Source organism: Chelonia mydas, chromosome 17, assembly GCF_015237465.2.
Source record: "Chelonia mydas isolate rCheMyd1 chromosome 17, rCheMyd1.pri.v2, whole genome shotgun sequence".
NCBI lineage: Eukaryota > Metazoa > Chordata > Testudines > Cheloniidae > Chelonia > Chelonia mydas.
Window position 1 is genome coordinate 17,754,322 of NC_051257.2, and position 22,926 is coordinate 17,777,247.

The following is a 22,926-nucleotide window of genomic DNA, read 5'->3' on the forward strand; positions in this document are numbered from 1 at the left end:
TCCATGGCTTGTAAAGAAAAAAAAGTGCTCATTATTTAGATTTGATATTCCCTTAAATATAGAAAGAGTGAACTGTACTGAAAGCCAGAGTACAACTATCTACATTTAATTCCATGCCTAGAAGACTTTGTCCACTGGTTGTCATTTAATTAGTAGGATAAAACACACAAAAAATCGGATTAGTTCCAGGGAAGTAGCACCCAAAATTATGCACACACTGATTCTCCATTATTGCCCTGCCTGTTGCCCTGAGTTTACAGTTCTCTACATTACAGGCACAGAAAAAAGTTTAAAAAGCCTGTAAATACCAGGCTTATGGTAGGGCTGTGAAAATAGAGCAAAAATAATAAATGGGGAGTTTCAGTCTGTAAACTTCCCAATTCAGGTTCTCATCTTAAGACTGGTGTGTATTATGATCAACTATAGTAATTCCCTGCCCAAACAAATAAGCATTAAATGGATGTCTCCTCAATTGCATTAGCTACCTGTCAAGTGCCGATAAGGTTAAATGGTATGATGGGCTAGATTCACAAAAGGACCTACGCTCCTAAAACCCAGACTCAGGCCCCACTGGGATCCACAAAACTCATGCTCAGCTGCCCCCGAGCTTGGTAGGTGCTTAACCTCACTCAGGAATTTTTACTGCAAAAATGTAAGTGCTAAGCACCTATGTTTCTGCCTCTGAGCTGTCTGGACACCAAAGCCCAGTGCGATGCACAAACTAGGGAATGATAGGTGTTCATCTGCCCAACTCACCGATGGGGCCCGATACAGTAAGCATGCTCAGAGCTTGCCTACAGGATCAAGCCCCACAGATAAGCTTACACAAAATTTCCAAGAGGGGGAAAGCTCCTTCATTGCTTTCAGCCCAGTGGTTAGGGTACTCACGTGGGTACTCCTCTGTGCAAAAATGGCACAGGCACCTAATGCTAAGAGAGGATTTGCAGCTGAGAATCCCAAACAGCGGGAGGCACCCCTCTTCTACCTCGAACTTAGGTGCTTAACTCCAAGAGAGGGGTGGGGCTTAGCAGACATCCGTTGGCTTGGCATCTCCCACTGGTTAGCTTAGGTGAGGAGCTATCTAGCATGCTGGCTTTTGTGAATCCCATTCTGAGGTGTCCATCTCCCCCCATTCATTATGTAGGGAGCTCAGGCACAAAACTCAGGCTTTGTGAATACCGCTGATTTTCTAGGCACGTATAAGTTAGATGTGGCAATGCTCAATGTCACCACGACTAAGTTTCTCTGTGAATCTAGCTGGAAGCGTATATCCACAAAAGAGATTTAGAAAAGGCTAGGTGCACAGAACCTTACATGCTTATTTTTTTGGATCTGCTACGACTCCCTACTCTTAAGAGACTTAAATGCTGCGCACTGGGTCGAGGATCATGTCTAAAATAAATTTTTGCAAGTGACCAATGCTAGGTTGGCTGTTCTCTTAGGAAATGCTCCAGAGAGTCTAGAAAGTACTACTTATTAAAAGGTACAAAGGGAATTATAGGTTTTCATAAATATAAAGGGAAGGGTAAACACCTTTAAATCCCTCCTGGCCAGAGGAAAAACCCTTTCACCTGTAAAGGGTTAAGAAGCTAAGATAACCTCGCTGGCACCTGACCAAAATGACCAATGAGGAGACAAGATACTTTCCAAGCTGGGGGAGGGGTGAGAGAAACAAAGGTTCTCTCTGTCTGTGTGATGTTTTTGCCGAGACCAGAGGAGGAATGCAGGTCAGAACTCCTGTAAAGAGTTAGTAAGCAATCTAGTTAGATATGCGTTAGATTCTGTTTTGTTTAAATGGCTGATAAAATAAGTTGTGCTGAATGGAATGTATATTCCTGTTTGTGTGTCTTTTTGTAACTTAAGGTTTTGCCTAGAGGGATTCTCTATGTTTTGAATCTGATTAACCTGTAAGGTATTTACCATCCTGATTTTACAGAGGTGATTCTTTTACTTTTTCTTTAAGTAAAATTCTTTTTTAAGAACCTGATTGCTTTTTCATTGTTCTTAAGATCCAAGGGTTTGGGTTTGTGTGCATCTATGCAAATTGGTGAGGATTTTTATCACGCCTTCCCCAGGAAAGGGGGTGTAGTGCTTGGGGGGTTATTTTGGGGCGGGGGAGACGTTTCCAAGTGGGCACTTCCCCTGTTCTTTGTGTAACACTTTGGTGGTGGCAGCTTTTAATCTAAGCTGGTAAGAATAAGCTTAGGGGGTCTTTCATGCAGGTCCGCACATCTGTACCCTAGAGTTCAGAGAGTGGGGAAGGAACCTTGACATAGGTATATGCACAGCTTACGTCAAAGAAGTAGCCACATCCCTAGTGGAATGGCTCTCAAGCCCCCTCTTGAATAGAATATTTGATAAGCTTGTAACAAATGCATCTTATTGATGCATTAAAAAGTCTTTGCTGAAAGAACAAAGAAATCAAATTTTGGACCATAAAAATATAGATTAACAAAACAAGTTCATTTTGCAAGTTGACTTAAAGTGACAGCTGACTTTTTGGCATCCAGTTTGTGAAATTTAACCTGAATGTTGAATTAACATGGCTTTAGAAGGACTAACAACATGCTTCAAGAACAAGGGGATGATGGAAAGAAGTCAGCAATAACTAAATGGACCCACAGAAGCAATATTAAATCTAAAATGGGCAACAGAGGAGATACACATATATGCCAGATGCTTATATACGATCATCCTGACAAGGTCAGTACTCTGTAGTACAAGTAATCCTGGAAATTTTCATTTCAGTAGCTCCTAGAGTAGGGAGTGTGCGCAGATCCTAACAATCAAGAAGACTATTTGAAAAGTAAGAAATTGGAATTTTTTTACCTGAGTGGCAGAGTCTTCAGTGCTTTGCTTCATGTAATCTTCCAGCTCCTGTTTATCTTTCATTGTTTTTTCCAGCTGGTCATTAGCCTGCCTCAGCATCACCTGCAGCTTTTTCACCTACATGGGCAGACCAAAAGATTGGAAGCAACCTTTCTTTAAAGGGCAAATCTGTTTCCCCAACACAGAGTGTAAAAACATTCTGAATTTACAACTGAGAGTCACAAGAGTTCCTTTGCTGTTTTTCTGCATGCCTTATTGATTAGATCCATAATGAAATATATAAAACTATATTCAAGTGGATCTCTACTACTCAGGATAAGAAAAGGATACCCTTTAATGATTCTGAAGACTGAGTCATTCAGACCCAGAATGAAGTCAGAGGGAAGTGCTGAAGTCTTAAAAATTCTTCAGTGCACAGGCAGGGGGTGACTCATTATAGATGCTTTAGAATTATTTTATGCTGTTGGCACAAAAATTACATGTCATCTACTTTTGCCTTTGCTGCAGCAATTCTCATGGTATCAGTTGATACAATAGAATTTATAAAGTGAAAAGCACTTAAAGAATTATTCAGATCAGTCCAAAAAATCATTACAAGGATATTTCATTCAGGATGACTGCATAATGCATTTTTACTTTTTGGTAAAACACGAGGTGTTTCATTGCATGAGAGTGTAGTATCATGTAATGTGGCGTACTACTTGGCAAATATCTAAGAAGTATGCATATGTAAGCATGCATGATTTCATACAGAAATTGCAGCAAATTGGATTACAGCACTAAATTGGAATGAGTTTCCCAGAATTTGAAGTAGGTTAACTTAAATCCCTGAAAAAAAGTTAATACGATAAAATGGCAGATAGTTAATGGCTATATTCTTGGCCATTTCTACAGCTGCGATATCTCTGTACAGCCCAAGAAAAAACCCTGACCTGATCTCTTGTCTCAGCCTCCTGAATCTGGATTCCCTGTAATTGCTTCTCATAATTCGAACACATATCACAACGTCTACCCAGCTTGTTTCCTGCATTCTGCACCTGGAGGACACAAAGTTATTACTTGCCATAAAGACTTTAGAACGTCGGAGTGATATACAGACTCACTCATGTTGTGCAATCATAGAATGTTGCTGCAGATAAGAGCTATGGGTATGGACAATTTCTGGAAGAGACAATAGCAGAAGTCATGGAGCAGCAGGATTAAAATTATTTTATGCCTAAAGAGCTATATCAACAGAAGGGACCCGAAGACAAGTGATCTAAATGGTTAGAAATGGAAAGACTTCAACATGGAGATCGCACAGAGTGGCACTGTTAAGCTTGGAGAGGAGACTAATAAGGGGGAATGTGAAAGAGATATACTTGATAATAAATGGTAGAGAATGAAATAGGAACACCTGATTTACTCTTACATAACACCGAGGTAGTCAATAAAAACAAGAGAAAACTTAGAAAAAAAAACAAAAAAAACCCCACTTGCATAGTTAACCTGTGAAACACACTTCCACCAGGTAGCACTGAGGCCAAAAGCTTAGCAGGATTAAAAAAAATTAAACTTTTACATGGATAAGAATAATATCCATTTTTTTTTATTTTACAAAAATTGCAAGAGGTATAAACAGTTATCCTTCTGGGCATATGCCTGTGGTCAGGAAGAAACTTCCCCTATGAACAGATTCCATAATTCCAAGTTTTTCATAAAAAAAATACAGGCCAGATTCCCAGCTGGTATAAATTAGCATAGCATCATTGATGGAGCGACACCAGTTAACACCAGGTGAGGATCTGGCCTCATGATTTTTAGGGTGCGTTCATAGCAAGACAACCTCCTGACCCTGAAGAAGTTCAGGGGAGCTTTGCCATTGACTTCAGTGGGGCCAAGATTCCACATATGGACATTGTAACTCTCAGCAATACACGATCAACCAAGGCTCCTTCATGTTTTTAATAGGCTTGGCTCTATATATGTTCAGCAAGGTGAAGTATGGAGAATGTCCTATTGTCTGAATGGCTTAAAAAAAAAAAAAAAGGGCAAAATAAGTATTTTTTTCCAAAAGAATAAAACACTTTTGGCATTTCTCTTATACATTTGTCATTTACTTCCCCCCTCATAACTTTCCCCGCTTTTTGCTATGACAACGAACCAGCTTTAATTAGGGGTTTTTTGTCACCTTCCTCTGATGCACCTCTTACTGCCCAATGTCTGATAGGATACTGAACTAGATGGACCTATGTTGACATTTTTACATTTTAATGGTTTGATTAGAGATTCAGACTAGTGTTTTACCAAAGCAATAGCTACAAGTCAGTGCTGTGAATTGGAATCTCATATGCATTTCTCACTCCCCTCACGGCCCACACAGAGCTGCATTCATAGCTGCCTGTGTAGACTGTATTCCTGCCTCCAGAATTAAGTGGAAACAGTATTTCTCTCAGAATTCCAAGAAAGGGTTGGAGTAAAATGTCATCCAAATGCCAAGGGAGCAAGAATATGTTCAGAAGGCTACAGAGGACTGGATTCACCCATGAAATCATTATAATGTAGGGTCTCCCTCCTCACCTCAAAACAGATTAGGTGTTAAAGATAATTGCTTTATTGTCTGTGTAGAGCGGTTCTCTTACGTATGTTATTAATAGCACTTCTGATTTCTAGTGTCCCAGTAATTCTCACAGGGCGATACTAGGATCATCAGTGTAACAATCACTACTGCATCTGCCCTGTTTCTTTCTTCCTGTCCTCCTTTTAGCATTCATCTTTTCATTTCTGGCAATCCTTCCTCCTGTGTTTGCTTCTGTCTTGCCTTTTCTTCTCCCCTTTTTGTACTTGCATTTTTACCTTTCTTTCTTCCAGTTTATTCTCTCCCATTTCAGTGCTTCTTCTTAGCCCCCTCTTCCTTTACATTTTAGTCTATGTGGAGATGGTGGGCACAGCTGCTGAACACAACTGCACTCCTCGACAGGAGAAGAAGCGTAGACTTTTAATTTGGCACCATATACAGTTATTAAAGGAACTGACAGATAGAACTCCCCAAAGTGGCATTTGCCTTGGTCAGCTCACAGTGAAACTAACTAGAACTGTAATGTGTCAATTTCAATCTGCTGCATGGAGTTCAGGGAAATCTGTTCCTTACAGGAGCAAGTCCCTGAAAAACGTCTCCAGTTGATTATATTGTAGCCTAACTGGCTACAATTATTTTGGTCACTCACCTCTAAACTTTGTTTCCTGCATAACCCTTGGTGGATAAGTGGATCAGTGTTAGGCCCACCACAGTTTCCTATCAGGCTTCTTCCTCCTGTCCTGCACCACATTTGGCTCCCACATCTCACAGTTGCTTTGTATTTTCTTTTCTCCTTCTCATTTCTCATCTTTTCTCTGTATCTTTTCCCTTACTTTTTCAGGGTCAAAACCATCTTTGAAGCAACAGTCAAATTCCTAAATCAGAACCCCTCTGAAGCTAGTCAATTTCCTTCTCCAGTTCCTTTCCCATGTAAAGACTTTGGTAAATGCTGGATTACATACTACCACTCCAGAGCGATTCAGAAGCACTGAACACAGAAGCTATACTGGGGAGGGAAGAGAAAAGACAGGCTACTTACCTCCTTCTGAAGTAGATTCCATTCTGTCTCACTAACTAAGCGGTAACCACTAGGAGACACATAAGCACTTTCTACAACCTGTGTAACGCTGGAGAGAAGAGAAGCAGTCTCTTCTTGCTCTGGTGTCATTGCTTTGATTGCTTTTTCCTGATCTTTGGTTAACATGAATCCACTTGGCATTTGCAGAGACCCAAGAGAGGCAGTATCAAAGTTCTCAGACACTGAATCTGCTCCAACTAGTGGTCCAAAATCAGATTCATCCAGATTCCCAGCAGATTTTGCTTTGTGGTTGTATCCTAAAGTTTTGGACTGTAAAGATCCTGATGTCCCCAGGCTGTCTGTAGACTGTGCTCTCCGAAGTCCATCTTTAAACAGATCACTGTCTGATTTATTGAAAGATTCACCAGAAGATAATAGCAAGTCTGTGTCTAATGAATGGACTGATCCATGGGTGCTATTTAAATGTACCTGAAATTGAAAAAAGAGAAGGTAAGCCAAATTCCTGTCTTTGCACTGGAAGTAATAGCAAAACAAATTGAATACTGGGTGTCAAACATCTGACACGACAGCTACTGATTTAAATTGGCTTTGGGGAGAACATTTGTGACATCTGAAATCAAGAGTGAAAAATAAAGATTCAGAACCAAAATGGTATACGTGGCAACAGAGTTTCCCCAGCATTGTTTTGCTAACAGAGCTCCACTTCCCTAGGAAGTGCACCTCTCTGCCAGCTCACTTAGCAATGAAAAACACGCTACACAACATTAGTACCATATTTGTTATTTACAAAATTCTGTGTATTAGTGAAAGCAAAATTCCACTGCCAGCTAGCACAAACATCTGTATTTCTAGAGCAAAACTGGGCTTGATATCATCACTAACATTAAAACAATTACTGTGAAATGATTATTAACTAAAGTCAACTGTATAATAACAGGTGTATGTTTTTTTTTCCTTTGCTTGTAAAAAATGGTCTTATACAAAATATCCCTTTGTTCTCCTTGCTCAATATTTTTGTGAGATTTTAATTAAAGAACGTGCTTCTCCTCTTAAACTACTGCAACATATATAAATATATGCATGCATAAAATAAACTGGAAACCTGAATAAGGGTGGAATTAAATGTGTGCATGCACTGAGGATTTTAACATTTCTACAAGCCACGTTAGCTTTATTCTCTGATCTACTCCTTAGAGTTGGGAGTCTGTGAATGTATTTTCTTAATCACAAAACCCAGAAGAATTACAATTTGATGATTTCTGCTTTTAATTTAGAGATGTAAAACAAACAGCATAGAAAATCAGAGTCTTACTATTTTTTTCATCATTCAGTCTAAATTCTTCTAGATGTTCTTGGCATCTGTTCCAGAAATAGCTCTTTCTAGGATTGCCAGGTGGGCCGTCTAAATGGAGGAACTTGTTCCTTCTAACAGTCTGTAAAAGTCTGACTTTTGGTAGCATTCAGGGCTCAGTATAAAGTGTACCTATCTAAATCAGGTTTTTATTTAGTAACCCTTAAGGCAAAAGTACATGTGTGCGGATACAGAGCAGTAATTTTTCAGAACTGTCCATGGAGTGACTCTCATTCTTTCCTATTTTGAAAAACTGAACATAAGGCAATGTGTAAATAAATAGAACTAACCACTGTCATTTAATTCAAAATTCTGATTTTAAAAAAATCTGTATCTGAACAGAATTTGCAATATGTAAGCTTTAGCTTGAATGCAAATTTGAAATGAAGTTATTGATGGAAACTAAACAGCTTCTTAAATAAAATGGGCACAGTAGGCACTACTATTATGGCATAAAATATGCCATAGCATGAGTTATGTTGTAGAGACTCAAGTCCATGTGTTAGGCATGAAGTATTCTGCTCATGCTGTTAACATAAAACTAGGCAGGAATGGACAGGATGTAAATTTGGGTAATGTTATTACAACTATTGGAGGAAAACATTTTATCGCCACATTTTTAAAACACAAAATTAATCAGTAGTATTCTTAAAGTTGTAATGCAACAATGGTATGTATTTTTAAAACAAAGAATTTCTAAAAAACACTTGTGTATAAGGCTCAAATTCTGATCAATGACTTGTGCTCCATCTGGTTTTTTGCACGTCATTTTCTTCAGTAGCCGTACAAGCTCAAGAGAAAAGTCTGTCTGACAGTAAACTGCAGCCCTATATTCAAGTTTTTGGAGAACTTCTAACCAAGGTTTTTTTTAACTGATCGATGTTTAAGAATATCTTTCTTTTAAACGTTTTTAAAAATTCCATTTTGAACAATCATCAAAGAGAGTAAAGCTAAAACACTTTAATCTGACTAATGACGTTATGGTTTACCCTTAGGTATTTTTTTCTGCAAGGACCCTTGCAATAGAGAAAACCTTCAATACAATTTATGTTTCACACATTTTAAAAAAAATGTCTAATGCTGGCTTTTTTGCATGTATTGATTCATTATTTAAAGCTTGTCTAAGACTTCCTGAAAAATAGCAGCTTCCTTTTTTACATGTTACATTTTGTAGGAAATGCAACACAACACATGCTTAAAATGGATGGAGGATGATATGCCTAAAAGCATGCCTAAAGAGTTTACGCTGTAACCAAGAGGTGGAATTCTGTGTAGATTACATGTCATTTTAAAAAGATACAGAGAAGGTAATTAGGCTGATGCTACAGTTTGTGCACACAAGCAAATGATCCATGACTTGTAAAGCCTATTAAATGTTCTATAGAAGAGAGCTTACAGCTGAAGTATATCAAATTGTGTGAATGACATGACTGATTTGTAGGAGTCATTACCTTCTATATATATCCAAGCAAACCATATTCTCTACTCAGAGCATAAAATACTTAAGATATTCCAGTAGGCATGATTGCTAATGCTAAATAAATGCAGCTGTTTATTTAAAAAAAAAAGCAAAAAAAAAAAGCAATAGCAAATATTGTGTCCCAGGGAATTAAATTAAAAGAAAGTGTTCATAAACTGAATGTTCTTTTCACTGGTTCCCAGATTCTTGATTTGGGCACACAAATGCTGATGGCCTGCTGTACAGTGTATAAAATAAAGACTGTGAAAGCTAGCACTCTTATTGGAAGATGTAGGATAAAGCTAAGTCTCAATGATTAGGTTACAGTTGATTTCTCAACTAATTTCCAAGGCATCATTACACTATTTGAAGAAACTGAAAAAAATCACCGACTCTTTCTCTTACTAAGCAGTCTCTTCTAGAACCCATGCCTTGTACCATCCAATAGAGAAATGCATTCAAGCCAGCACAGAAGGGGGAAAAGTAGATTAAGGACCTGCATTCAATTTTAGACAGACCAAGACAAGGAAAGTCAAATTTAAATTTTTTTATCCTTAACTCATCACATCAAACCTAGGCCTTGCAAGTAATCTGAGAACAGTAATGCTCTCAAACCATGTATGCACTGCAGTGTTTATTCATAACAATTTGGTTTAAGGCAAAGTGAATTTGAAAATTCTGTAGTTTTAAGTCAATTCTTTAAAGTATATTTTTATATATGTTTATTTTTAATTATTTTAAAAACAAGTTTGTTAACAGCAAAAAGGGCTACTGAATTGCTGGTGTACTGCAATACTTCTGAGATAAAAAAAGTGCAAATCATCAAATACTACTGACAATTTAAAAAAGAAAGATGATTTTGTGACTTCATTATGACAGCCCGGGGTGTTTTGCGTGGCAGAAAGGTCTGGAACATCTGTCTGCATTTTAGACTAGTTTGGGATGCGTATTTTACATTTTGTACCTGGTTATCAAAACAGCAGATTGTTAAACACTGTAAAGGTATATTAAAAACTCTTTGTCACTCTCTCAACATTCTCTGGCCTACATTCTCTCAAAGCACATGCAAGGCCATGCAAAGTCCCAAATCCATTTTTCAGGGCTTACATATAAGCTTTTACAGCATGGAACAAAGGTTTTTTTAAACATAAATTTGTCCCTACTAAGCTGCACACCCAAAAGATGAATGGTCAGTGAATCATTAGAGAGACTAAAGAAACACTTAGAGAAAAAAAATGCATTTCAACTAGCCTAGTTTTATAGTGTTTCTAAATTTCAGGTTGTATATTCAATTTTACTTGCTTTTCACGAATGAAAAGTTGAGGCAATTTCAAATATCATAATTTCATTCTACACAAAATACACAGTAATAGTATAATTTACACAGTATACACCAAAAAAAATTGGTGATTGTTGTGAATGGTATCTCTCGTCTTTGGCTGGTCTAACAGGGGCTACTTAATACTGGGATACCCAGCTCAAGAAGATGCAACAAAACTTCAATGCAGAGTCCTAGCTTCTGGATTGGATAGGGCAGCTTCCCTTTGGCTGCTAAACACATGGGAACAGATCCTCAACTTGGGAAAACTGTGGTAGCTCAACTGAAGTTAATGGAGCCACGACATTTTACACCAGCTGAAGATCTGTCCCAATGATTAATTTGTGGCCAAAGACTAATTTGATTAACACAAAATTAGCATGAAATTCACCAGGTACCAGTTAGCATGGCAGAGAGAGGAAAATCTCACGTCATAATTTTGCTGGTTTTTAATGCAGGAGGCCTGAGACAGAGGGCGGTCAAAAGTACAGGTTCTGATGTACACTTTCTAATTTTAATAATGTAATACAGTTCTGTTATACTGAAAATACAAAGTTATAATTCTAAAAAGCTTATCCATTGGAAGAGTTGTAGTGCAGTATTTATTCAAACAAATGCTATTCAAAAATAGTCACCGTTTAGTAGGAATTATAGCCAGCAGAGGATAAACAAATACATACTTATCAAGGGTGCTCACTGAACACCCTAGGAAACGCATACTGCGCAAAGTTGTTTTGAACTACTCATTTGTTTTACCTCTTCATTAAGGAACTGTGTAAGGGATTCTTCATGGGTTAGAGAGCATACTACTTTTGTTTCATCATCTGGATCTTGTTGTTTCTGTTTCTTCCCTTTGCTAAGTCGCTGCTGTTCATCATCTTCCTAGAAGCAAGTTGTAAACAAAAAAAGCATTTAAACAGGATTCATTTCTGGCTTATTCCACAGGAATTTGAACTTGGTGGTCATCACATGAATCCCTTAATAAATCAAACTGGGAGGGATACTGATGGGAGAAAAACGAGTATAATTTTTACAAGAGAAGGCTTCTACTTTATCCCAGGGAGAGTTGCACCTCTCTCACTATTGGTGGCTGATTCATGGATCCATAGTGAGCTTTGTTCCAAAAGGAATTGTTTACTTACTTCCCTTTGTATGTCAACTACCATGAAAAAGGTAAAAACCCAAAACTGTTTAAGCTGGTTATCCTATGGAACTTGCTAGCAACATGCCTGTACACATAGAATGGTACCAACTCCATTAAAAAAAGCATGGAAATCAGAACAAAACTAGATGAAATTAACTGCCTTAGGAACACTGAAAAATGCAAAGAAACCACACAAGATGACAAACATCAAGGACATTTTTTTTTTAAATTGTGACCTTGAAGCACACACAAAATCCTTAGCATAAGAAAATTTAACGTTTCTTTCGAGTAGCACTTGCAACGAAGTTCTTTTTTATTTTTTCTAAACAGTGATTGGACCATGAATAAATTAAGGCAGTCAAAACTTGCCATTCCAATTTCCTTGACACAGTCCTTGGACACTAGAGGTGACTTCCAAGCTTAATCTCCAGCCACTCTTAAATTTCCATGTAATGAACTTGGCGGCATTGCCATACAACTTTACCCGTATACTGGTATGTCAGTATTTATCTATCAGTTTTTCAGAAACTTAAACAGAATCTTTTAATAATTTCTTAGAAGGTGTAACTAATATATTTTACAAAGTATAGCCTAAATTAAGAGCCAGAATGATGTGTTCTCCTGTCCAAAGATCGTACATTTAATAACTATTATACCATTAACTCAACAATGTCACACTATAAACAAAGTGAAGACACAAGAAACCTGATCCTTCTTTTTCAGTTCTTCAACTTGTCGGAGCTGTTCAGAGGTCAGAACGATTTCCATCCGTTGCATGTCCCTCATCAACAAACGCTGAGACTCCAAGAACTGGTCATTGGCCTTCTGCCAGGTATGTTTCAACTGGTTATGCTGTTGTCGCTCTTGGTCTAACAGATGGCAGACTATTCCGGAAGCAAAAAGAGTTATTCTTAAGTGGATTGTAACAGTAGACCATTTTACTTTTTCTCTAAACAGTCTTATGAATTCAAGTAACTGTAAGGACTCTATGCAGAAAAAAAAAGTTAATCTGTGTTTAATAATTGAAACATATGAGGTTTTCTTAAGTCCCAGGAGTTCATAGGGTTAGAGCAGAGGTGGGCAAACTATGGCCCGGGACCGTGCTGCCTGGCCTTTGAGCTCCTGGCCGAGGAGGCTATCCCCTGGTCCTTCCCCTGCTGTCTCCCCTCCCCTGCAGCCTCAGCTCGCCGTGCCGCCAGCGCTCTAGGCAGCCGGTCAGCACAGCTGCCAGTCCTGGTGCTCTGAGCGGCATGGTAAGGGGGTGGGTGGTCCTGGGAGCGGGTGGTCAGGGGATAAGGAGCAAGGGGGGTTGGATGGGTCCGAGGTTCTGAGGGGGGCAGTCAGGGGGTGGGTAGTGGGAAGGGGCCAGGCTGTTTGGGGAGGCACAGCCTTCTCTACCCGGCCCTCCATACAGTTTCAGAACCCTGATGTGGCCCTCAGACCAAAAAAAGTTTGCCCACCCCTGGGTTAGAGGCATGAGTTACTGATAATAATATTCTTAACTAGGACACATTATTTCAATGCAAATGTGCATGTAGGCATACATCCTCCTCTCCCATTACTCATAAAACTCTGACATAAGAGTGTATGCTAATTAGAGATGGGATCACGTCCTTTTGTGTTTCAACAACGCTTGGCATACTGTGTTACTAGAAACACATATTACTATTACTAATAATTCTACCCAGGGATACCAGAAAAATCAGGATTACAATGAGAGCAAAGGCTGTGATACCATCAGAACTTAGTACAAGTTCAACACGTTCTTTGGTGAAAATAAGTGGATCACCCTCTGAAAATATATGTAACAGGACTAGAATCACTTGTTGGGTAGAAACTTCAAGTGCCTTAGTGTTTAAAATATCTGGTCAGTAAGCCAAATTAAACCAAGAGAAAAAGCTTTGTCTACATTGTCTTCCAATTCTTTAGCATAGGCAAAAGTCAGACTGACTGCTGTTATGTAGTTACCTTCATGAAGTTCTTTCCGTAATTTCTCAGCATCTTCTTGCAAGACTGATTTCTGAGTATTCAGAACAGCCACATACATCTCCAAATCTGTCCGACATGACTTCTCAGCTTCCAGGTAATGGTTCAGTTCTTTAACCTGAGGAAGGTAAGTGAAAGGGGGAGGACCCATACAAATTTAGGCTTACAATTATACAGATTTCGTTTTTGTTATGTATATATTACTGTACTGACTGTTGTGATTATGTGTAGCTGATGAGCTCAACTTTATTTATAGGAATAACAAATAACTGATGATCTATTGTGCAAGGACAATACATATTTAGATCATTATGTAAATTATTTCCTCATTTATGTTCACAGTACATAAGTATATAGCTTTCAGAGTAGCAGCCGTATTAGTCTGTATCCGCAAAAAGAAAAGGAGTACTTGTGGCACCTTAGAGACTAACAGATTTGAGCATAAGCTTTCGTGGGCTACAGCCCACTTCATCGGCTGCACAGAATGGAACACATAGTAAGATACACACACACACACACACACAGAGAAGGTGGAAGTTGCCATACAAACTGTAAGAGGCTAATTAATTAAGATGAGCTATTATCAGCAGGAGAAAAAAAACTTTTGTAGTGATAATCAAGATGGCCCATTTAGACAGTTTGACAAGAAGGTGTGAGGATACTTAACATAGGGAAATAGATTCAATATGTGTAATGACCCAGCCACTCCCAGTCTCTATCCAAACCCAAGTTAATGGTATCTAGTTTGCATATTAATTCAAGCTCAGCAGTTTCTCACTGGAGTCTGCATTCAGTCCCAAGGCCAAGCATTGTCCATAGCTACAGCTGTAGTGGCAAAGTTACCATCTGGCAATAATTCTTCCAGAACAGCTGAAATTCAAAAAAGAGGACAAGTTCTCTGAACGTATTTTGAAATAAAAATAATAATAGCTAAAAGGTTCTCGAGTAAAGAATAAAATGGTCAGACACAGATGAATATAAATTTGTTGGGGAAGAGTCAACATGGTTTTTGTAAAGGGAAATCATGCCTCACCAATCTACTAGAATTCTTTGAGGGGGTCAACAAGCATGTAGACAAGGGGGATCCAGTGAATATAGTGTACTTAGATTTTCAGAAAGCCTTTGACAAAGTCCCTCACCAAAGGCTCTTAAGTAAAGTAAATTGTCATGGGATAAGAAGGAAGGTCCTCTCATGGACTGGTAACTGGTTAAAAGATAGGAAACAAAGGGTAGGAATAAATGGCCAGTTTTCAGAATGGAGAAAGATAAATAGTGGTGTCCCCCAGGGTCTGTACTGGGGGCCCAGTCCTATTAAACATATTCATAAATGATCTGGAAAAAGGGGTAAACAGTGAATGGCAAAATTTGCAGATGATACAAAACTACTCACGATAGTTAAGTCAAGTCCCAAGCAGACTGTAAGGAGCTACAAAAGGATCTCACAAAACTGGGTGACTGGGCAACAAAATGGCAGATGAAATTCAATGTTGATAAATGCAAAGGAATGCACACTGGAAAACATAATCCCAACTATACATATAGAATGATGGGGTCTAAATTAGCTGTTACCACTCTAGAAAGATCTTGGAGTCATTGTGGATAGTTCTCTGAAAACATCCACTCAATGTGCAGCAGCAGTCATAAAAGAGAACAGAATGTTAGGAATCATTAAGAAAGGGATAGATAATAAGACAGAAAATATCATATTGCCTCTATATAAATCCATGGTACACCCACATCTTGAATACTGCATGCAGATGTGGTCATCCCATCTCAAAAAAATTGGAACTGGAAAAGGTTCAGAAAAGGGCAACAAAAATGATTAGGGGTATGGAATGTCTTCCATATAAGGAGTGATTAATAAGACTGGGACTTTTCGGCTTCGAAAAGAAATGACTAAGGGAGGGGGATATGACAGAGGTCTATAAAATCATAACTGGTGTGGAGAAAGTAAATAAGAAAGTGTTATTTACTCCTCCTCATAACACAAGAACTAGGGGTCAGCAAATAAATATTAACAGGCAGCCGGTTTAAAACAAACAAAAGGAAGTATTTTTTCACACAACGCCCAGTCAACCTGTGGAACTCCTTGCCAGAGGATGTTGCGAAGGACGAGACTATAACAGGGTTCAAAAAAGAACTAGATAAGTTCATGGAGGATAGGTCCATCAATGGCTATTAGCCAGGATGGGCAGAGATGATGCCCCATGCCTCTGTTTACCAGAAGCTGGGAATGGGCGACAGGAGATAGATCACTTGATGATTACCTGTTCTGTTCATTCCCTCTGGGGCACTTGCCATTGGCCACTGTCGGAAGACAGGGTACTGGGCTAGACGGACCTTTGGTCTGACCCAGTATTGCCGTTCTTATGTTCTCTGCTATGGCATATGAGAAGGGTCTCACGGTCACTTAGTCTGTGCCTCCAGACCCATCCCACAACCTACAAAATAGGGAAAAATTTGTACTTCCCTAACTCACAGGATGTGTTGTATTAATATAGGTGGAATATATGGGTCAAAGGTGTTAATATAACCCAGTCATTGTTTAACATTAAACAGTGTTAAGCAAGGTTCCGGGTCTGGTATACAGTTTGCTTAGTACAATGACATATACACTATTAAAATAATAAATTATTACAACTGGAGTTTAAATTCTTCAGGATTTGCAAGGCAAGCAGATACCAAGGGTGGGACCATATGTAAAAAGTACCTAAGAATGGCAGGCAATGAACTACGCAGTCATAATTCTTTGATTTCTTATTAAAACTATAGCATCCTAACATAACATGAAATCAAAAGCTACCAGACAACTCTGGAGGGGCTCCCAGGAGCTTACCCCTACCGTCCACAACATTAGAGGTAACATCATGACATGACATGGAAGTTGTGACAGATGGCCAGAAGTATAGTTCCAAGATCATCTTCTTGCTGCAACATACCATAAATGTTGGGACCACCATTCTCTCACAATAGGATGCAAATAACTCCCACTATGGGTACGGGTTACTCATTCTGTGGGGTGGGAAATAGAACCCCTGGAAGATTGACATGGGGAGGGGTAGAAAAACAGGAGACAGACTTCTCTCACTGATTGACTCCTGCTTGAAAAGCATTCAAATTTGGGAAAACTGCTGTGTTAGCTCCCACATAGATTTGAGGGCCTTCAACGGGCCAAAAACACAAAACCAAACGATCACTCATTATATACCATCTGCCACGGCTCAGGACAACCTAGAGCCTAAATAATACTTTGCACTTTATGAACAACAGAAATAGTTGAAATTGAAACTAAAACTTCAACATATTTGTGAGGCAGGTAAGTGGAGTCAAGGGATCAAAGAGTCAGAGAAGTATGTCTGGCAAGGACTTACTTGCTAGGCAAGACAAACTGCAATCCTTCCTGATGGTGCAAGAAGGATGACTGAAACATCCAGTATGAGAACTTAAGATAGACAAAATGATGGAGCTGAACGTCGGCATTAATAGTGTCAACTATCACCTCTTTTGGTGGGAAATACTTTACAAAATGAAGCCCATCACAAAAAAAAAAAAAAGTTACAAGTTTTACAAAATTCAGGCTCGTGTACCTATTTTGTGGGTATCCCACTGATTCCTGTAACACTGATGAAGCTGCTACCAAAATTGCTCATCCTGAATAATGTAGATGATCAATTGTGTTTAGACAGAAGCTACTGAATACTTGTAAGAGAACAGGATGAAAAGAATAACTCCAGATGCTACTATCATAATCTTTATGAAGAAAGTCCTGACTATCTTGGAAAACAAGAATTTATAAGAGGGAGAGGAATGGATTCACATTTCCCCTGACTTCAGTCTAGCAATGCAAATCAAATGTGAGGCTCTAAGGGAAAAAGCAGAATCTTATGCCCAGACAAAATCTGGGCTATTAAAAAAAAAAAAAAAATCATTTTCTGGATACGAAGCCTGTAAACTGGAAAGAATCCGTGAGGAACATGAGGAAGAGAAACACAAATCATTGATGAGTATGGTCTCCCAGTCAGACTGGTGTGCTTTTTCCCCCTCTTCAAGAAAAAAAAAAGACGTATATTGTTCTGTATTTGAGGGACATCCATTATCCTTTTAAATGGATATATACTGTAAGTTTGCAAGGCAGGCTAATACTTTACTTACCTTTCTTGTAGCTCCTGAATACTCTGGATCTTTTGGGAATTTCAGTATATTTGATTTCTAAGATGGAAAAACAGATGCTTCAATTGCCACCTTCCCCTCCCCATAAACAGTAGATAAAATGCAGCTAATCTGTGGCAATATAGTGCTCATTTCTTTATTCCCTTTGATTTTTTTTTTTTTTTTTTTTTTTTTTTTAAAGAAAGTTGGGTTAAACATGTCTTCTAGCCTAACGGATGGAGCAAAAATTCTGGATAAGTAAAACTTTATAGAAAAAATACTAGAAGTTGCTGCGAAGAGATCAATGTAAGACGTAAAAAAATTCTGCAGATAATGCCTTACTTTTATATATAGGATAAGAAAGTAAATCTAGCAACCTCTGGAGGGGAAGTCCTAGTTCTAGAAGATTAAAAACACTGCAGATTACAAAACTTCCTTTGTGGCTTTAAATGGCCTATAATGTAGTGACACCTAATTGCTTGAGAGGACAGACTATATCCACCTGTATGGAGCTTAATTACTGATATTTCTGATAATCTAAACTACATGAGCTCAGGTTTAAGCACGAATATTTTTTACATGTTATCAGATCCTCAAAATAGAAACAAATTAATACGTATAGTCTAGAATATTTTATTTGCAAGACAAGGGCATTGTGCATTTCCCATTTCACATTATATCCTTATTTGTGTATCTGCCACAAAGTTTGCAATCAATTGTGTGTATCAATAAAACAGCCATAATGGAAGATGCACATTTTCTCTGCAGATATAGATTAAAATTTCACCTCACCTTTGAAGCCTCCAGTTCTTTTATCTTTTCTTCAGCTTCTGTTAGTTTTTCCTTTAAAACTGCAATCTCTTTCTCCATAGGCATCACGACTGAACGAAGCTTCTCAGCATCCTCTTGGGCCTGAAATCAGTTTGTAATGTGTTATGCAACATATTACTTGGCAATAAAAACAGTCTTCTTCCACAAGAGAAATGAACAAAACCAATACGCCAAAAATCAAACCACACTTTTGTTTATAATACTTGTTATATAACTATATATTTAGCTAGTCCCAAGTGTTCTCTAGGACAAAATAAAATTTATCCCATTTGTTGAAAGCAATGGAATTGTACATCCATGGATGAATTTGGCCATGTGTCTGCTTTTACAGGAGAAAGCTAGTACATCTTTCCCCTGCCTAACTAGAATGATCATAAGTTTTAAAACGTGTACATAGAGTTATTCTGTATTTAAAAAGCATAGCCTTTTCACTAAGATGATGCTAGGTAGAATACAGAGAGAAAGAGACAGAGATCATGCAACTGCAACACAAAGTTAGTTACTGACTATTGGTTTACTGACTCTTGAAGTTCAAAAGGCGCAGGTAACATACAGTAATACTGTATAACTGTTTCATGGGCTTGGGAAGGCTACTTTTAGATTTCAAGAATTATCGATAAAGCATCAAGCAATTTTCAGTGTTACCACACTACGTATTTCAAAATTGTACAAAACAAAGCTGTCAAAAACATGGCTTTTTTTCAGTTAGTGCTGAAAAAGTTAAAAAAGTGGATGAGAGAATGAGAAAAGACTCATGAGAAAGCAGGAAGAAGAGGAAAGAGAGAGCCAGGTAAAAAAATAGTAAGAATTAAAATAGGACAATGCAATAAGTACTCAAATTCAGAAGTATGTAGGTTGGAAGCTGGCCTTGATATCCCAACATCTTATGTGCCCTGACATTCTTTCAAGTGTGTACTGGAGCTTTTCCAAGTTACAAAGTGACTGCTCCAGCAGAATCAGCAGCAATTATACAATGGAATTCTTCAGACTCAAAAATTCATAAGTAACAATATAGAGTTATTGTTTAAGCTACAAAAAGGAAAAAAATCTAGATGCACCATTTATTTTGGGTTTCTGTTTATGGATTGGAGGGTTCGAACCTCATTTTTTCCTCTAGCTTCTGTTGGAGGAGGTTGGCATAAGGATAAATGAAAACTGCACTTCAAAAGAAAAGCTTCAAAGAGAACATTTTATGTAGCAGTAGATGCCAAGGCAGCACTACCACTGACCAAATTCCTGTTTTCTGGTCAATTTGTTGACAAACACTTGTTCTGAACACAACTGCAAGTTATAAAAATAGCTAATGAAATATCCTAATTTTTTAAAATATGTTTTGGCATGTTCTCTTTTGAAAGAAAATTCCAATTTCTTCATGCTTCACTCATTTCTAATGCACCTCGCCACTGCCATTTCTGCCTGTCTAAAACAGACTAAAACAACCAAAAAACACCCCAAAACCTGCAAGAATGAGAAACCACCCCCACAAACCATAGTAAATTCACTGCCTATAAGGAGAAACTAGCAATGTGTAGCAGATATGCCTCACCAGCACCCAATCAGCCTAGCAATAAAGTTCCTCAAACACCAGGAGCAGGAGTTGAAACTCCAAAGCTGCTTTGCTGAACATTTCTCTCAATTGTACTGTTCAGTGGATCTGAAACCCTCATAGCTGCTCACTATGGCCTATATTAAGAGACAACCTACATTTTTTCAGAACTTTAATAAGTTCTCTAACATCTCTTTTCCAAATACTACTAGCATCTCCAACAGCCTTTCATTACAAGTTTTAATTTCTCATGGCTGAGTCCTGAACACAATGTAAAGGACAATTTTAATCTCTGCTAATGTACCTGGTGAGTTCAGTGGAAGAGAAAGGGAGGTCAGCAAAGGTAAAACTGGACTGTTCAGCAGCAATCAAGTGGAAAGATGGAAAGTGATATGTAAATTTCAATGGGATTGATTTTGCTAGAGTTTTTCCCTTCTCTGTGGTTAGAAGCAAGCATTTAGGCTCAGATTTAAAGTGTGCGTAAGATACATATAAAGGTCAGTTCAACACTAACACTGAGTTGTGCATTCCAGGATTGTCTAACCTGCTTGGTCATTGGTCTTCTTGTCAATCTCACATCTGCAACTACTATAAACGGAGGCAAAGCCTAATCCTGCGTGTCCTAGAGAAAGTTGAAGGTCCTACTTAATTCTTATTAAAAATACAGTACCTAACCTGTGGAAGAAGTTTGCTCTCAGGGATTACATTCTGTTCTTCTGCATTTATTAGACACCACAAGAAAGAATGCTTTGCAAGGCTCATACAAGTAAAACTTCACAGAGTTTAAGGCCTGAAGGGACCATTAGATCATCTAGTCTGACCTTCCGTACAAAACAGGTCATTAAATTTCACCCAACTATCTTTGTATTGAGCCCAATAACTTGTGCTGCTACAGCAAATCAGTCTTGATTTGAAGACATGGAGACATGAAAAATCCACCATTTCCCTTGACAGTTTGTTAAAAATTTGTGCCTAATTTCTAACGTGAATTTCACTTCAGCTTCCAACCACTGGTTTTTATTATACTTTTCTCCGCTAGACTGAAGAACCCATTAGTACCTGGTATGTTCTCCCCAAAGGAGTATTTTTAAACTGTAATCAAGCCACCACTCGATCTTCATTTTGGTAAGCTGAACAGACTGAGCTCTTTAAGTCTCCCACTACCAGGCATTTTTTCCAGCCCTTAAAAATTGTGGTTTTTTTCTTGACCATCTCAAATTTTTCAACATCTTTTAAAAAATGTGGATATCAGAACTGGATACAGTATTCCAACATTGGTCTCATCAATGCCATAGACATAGGTATATGCCATAGCATTGCACTAGGATCTCATGTTCAGTTGCCATGACACCCAATTTCTTTCCAGAGTGTCTGCTTTCCAGGATACAGTCTACCATTCTCTCTAGGTAAGGCCTACATTCCTTGTTCCTGATTAATAACTTTGCATGTGGCTGTATAAACACATTATATTTGAATGGGTCCAGTTTACCAAGTGATTCATGTTGTTCTGTATGACTGTTCCATCTTCATCATTATCATTCCACCAATCTTTATCTTTATTTATTTTACCAGCAGTGATTTTACACTGACTTCCAGATCACTGATGAAACGTTGGGCCTAGTACTGATTTTACACATAATGTAAAAGCTGATATGGGATTCAGTTAATTTAAAAAAAAATTAAGGGTGGAATATAATTAATACCAGTGAAGTTTGTTGGAATGGTCCTTTGTTTGTCCACACTGAATATAAACCACAGTCATGATCACGGGTACTTAGGCAACCATGAATTTACAGTTCAGTGATGGATTCATCTTTATCTGTCATAATGAGGTCCGAACCAGAGAGTTACCTCATGTTGGTGCAATGTGTGTGTGTTAGAAAATGTATACTTTTTAGAAACTCTAATTATGTTTCACTACTAACTGTATGAGACTTCCAGCATCTCTCCAAAACGGAAGTCCCCCATACCACCACAAATTTTTCTTTCCACACATTACAGACAAATTCTGAAGGAGTAACTCATCTTGTCCTCCAGTTTGACTCGGTGGTCAGTAGCAGATCCCCACCAGCGTCCCCTACGGGGTTTTATTAGTTAGCACTTTGATCCCTATGCATTCATAATCCTATGGTTCTGAGTTAGTAATGACTCAGAAACAGGTAACGGTGTCTCTAATGTAGAGTACCAAGCCCTCAATTTTTTTTTTTTTAATCCACTCTATCCTTCCTACCCACATTATAACAAGTGACCCCAACTGAGCACCGCCACTGAAAATCTCCGATCTGTGGTGCAGGGACACACCGACACCTGAAGTGGAGCACCCAAAGGGACACACATCTAGAAGAATCCTCGTGACAACGTAAGGTGAGTAACTTCCTCTTTTGAACATTCTAATCATGGACGTTATCCCAGCAGGTTTCGGTAATGTAAATTACATCAAAATTTCTTCATGATAATTTTTGAATTCCCATGCTTGTTACTCAGACTCTTAGTGCTGGTATATAAGCAACTGAAAAATTTCTTCTCCTCACATTCTTTGCCACATCCGTTCAATTTATCTGCAACACGCCGAGTTTGAATCACACCAACTTTACTTCAGATGCTGAATAAGCAAGGTGAGATGATAATCTTAGGAAAAAAGACCCTGTGGTGAAATCTCCCACTCACTTAAATGGTCCCAAAATTTCACCCTAGGCTTTTTAATGCAAATCTGTTTA

At 38.3% G+C, this 22,926-nt stretch overlaps 1 protein-coding gene across 13 annotated transcripts in view; it reads right to left on the reverse strand.

Moving 5' to 3' along the window:
• RABEP1 (rabaptin, RAB GTPase binding effector protein 1) overlaps positions 1-22,926 on the reverse strand; it is a 69,837-nt gene that overhangs the window by 13,677 nt on the left and 33,234 nt on the right. For 4 of the 13 annotated variants that reach the window (XM_037880776.2, XM_037880777.2, XM_043531216.1 and 1 more), the window contains 8 exons: positions 18,625-18,744; positions 17,836-17,892; positions 13,666-13,801; positions 12,403-12,581; positions 11,310-11,435; positions 6,426-6,893; positions 3,762-3,866; positions 2,830-2,946 (listed from right to left, as the gene is read on the reverse strand). In XM_037880776.2, coding sequence (XP_037736704.1) covers positions 2,830-2,946; positions 3,762-3,866; positions 6,426-6,893; positions 11,310-11,435; positions 12,403-12,581; positions 13,666-13,801; positions 17,836-17,892; positions 18,625-18,744 — 1,308 coding nt within the window. Of the gene's footprint in view, positions 1-2,829; positions 2,947-3,761; positions 3,867-3,930; positions 3,991-6,425; positions 6,894-11,309; positions 11,436-12,402; positions 12,582-13,665; positions 13,802-17,835; positions 17,893-18,624; positions 18,745-22,926 lie in introns of those variants that run through there. The other 9 variants (XM_037880778.2, XM_037880779.2, XM_043531219.1 and 6 more) reach the window with 4 other exon arrangements.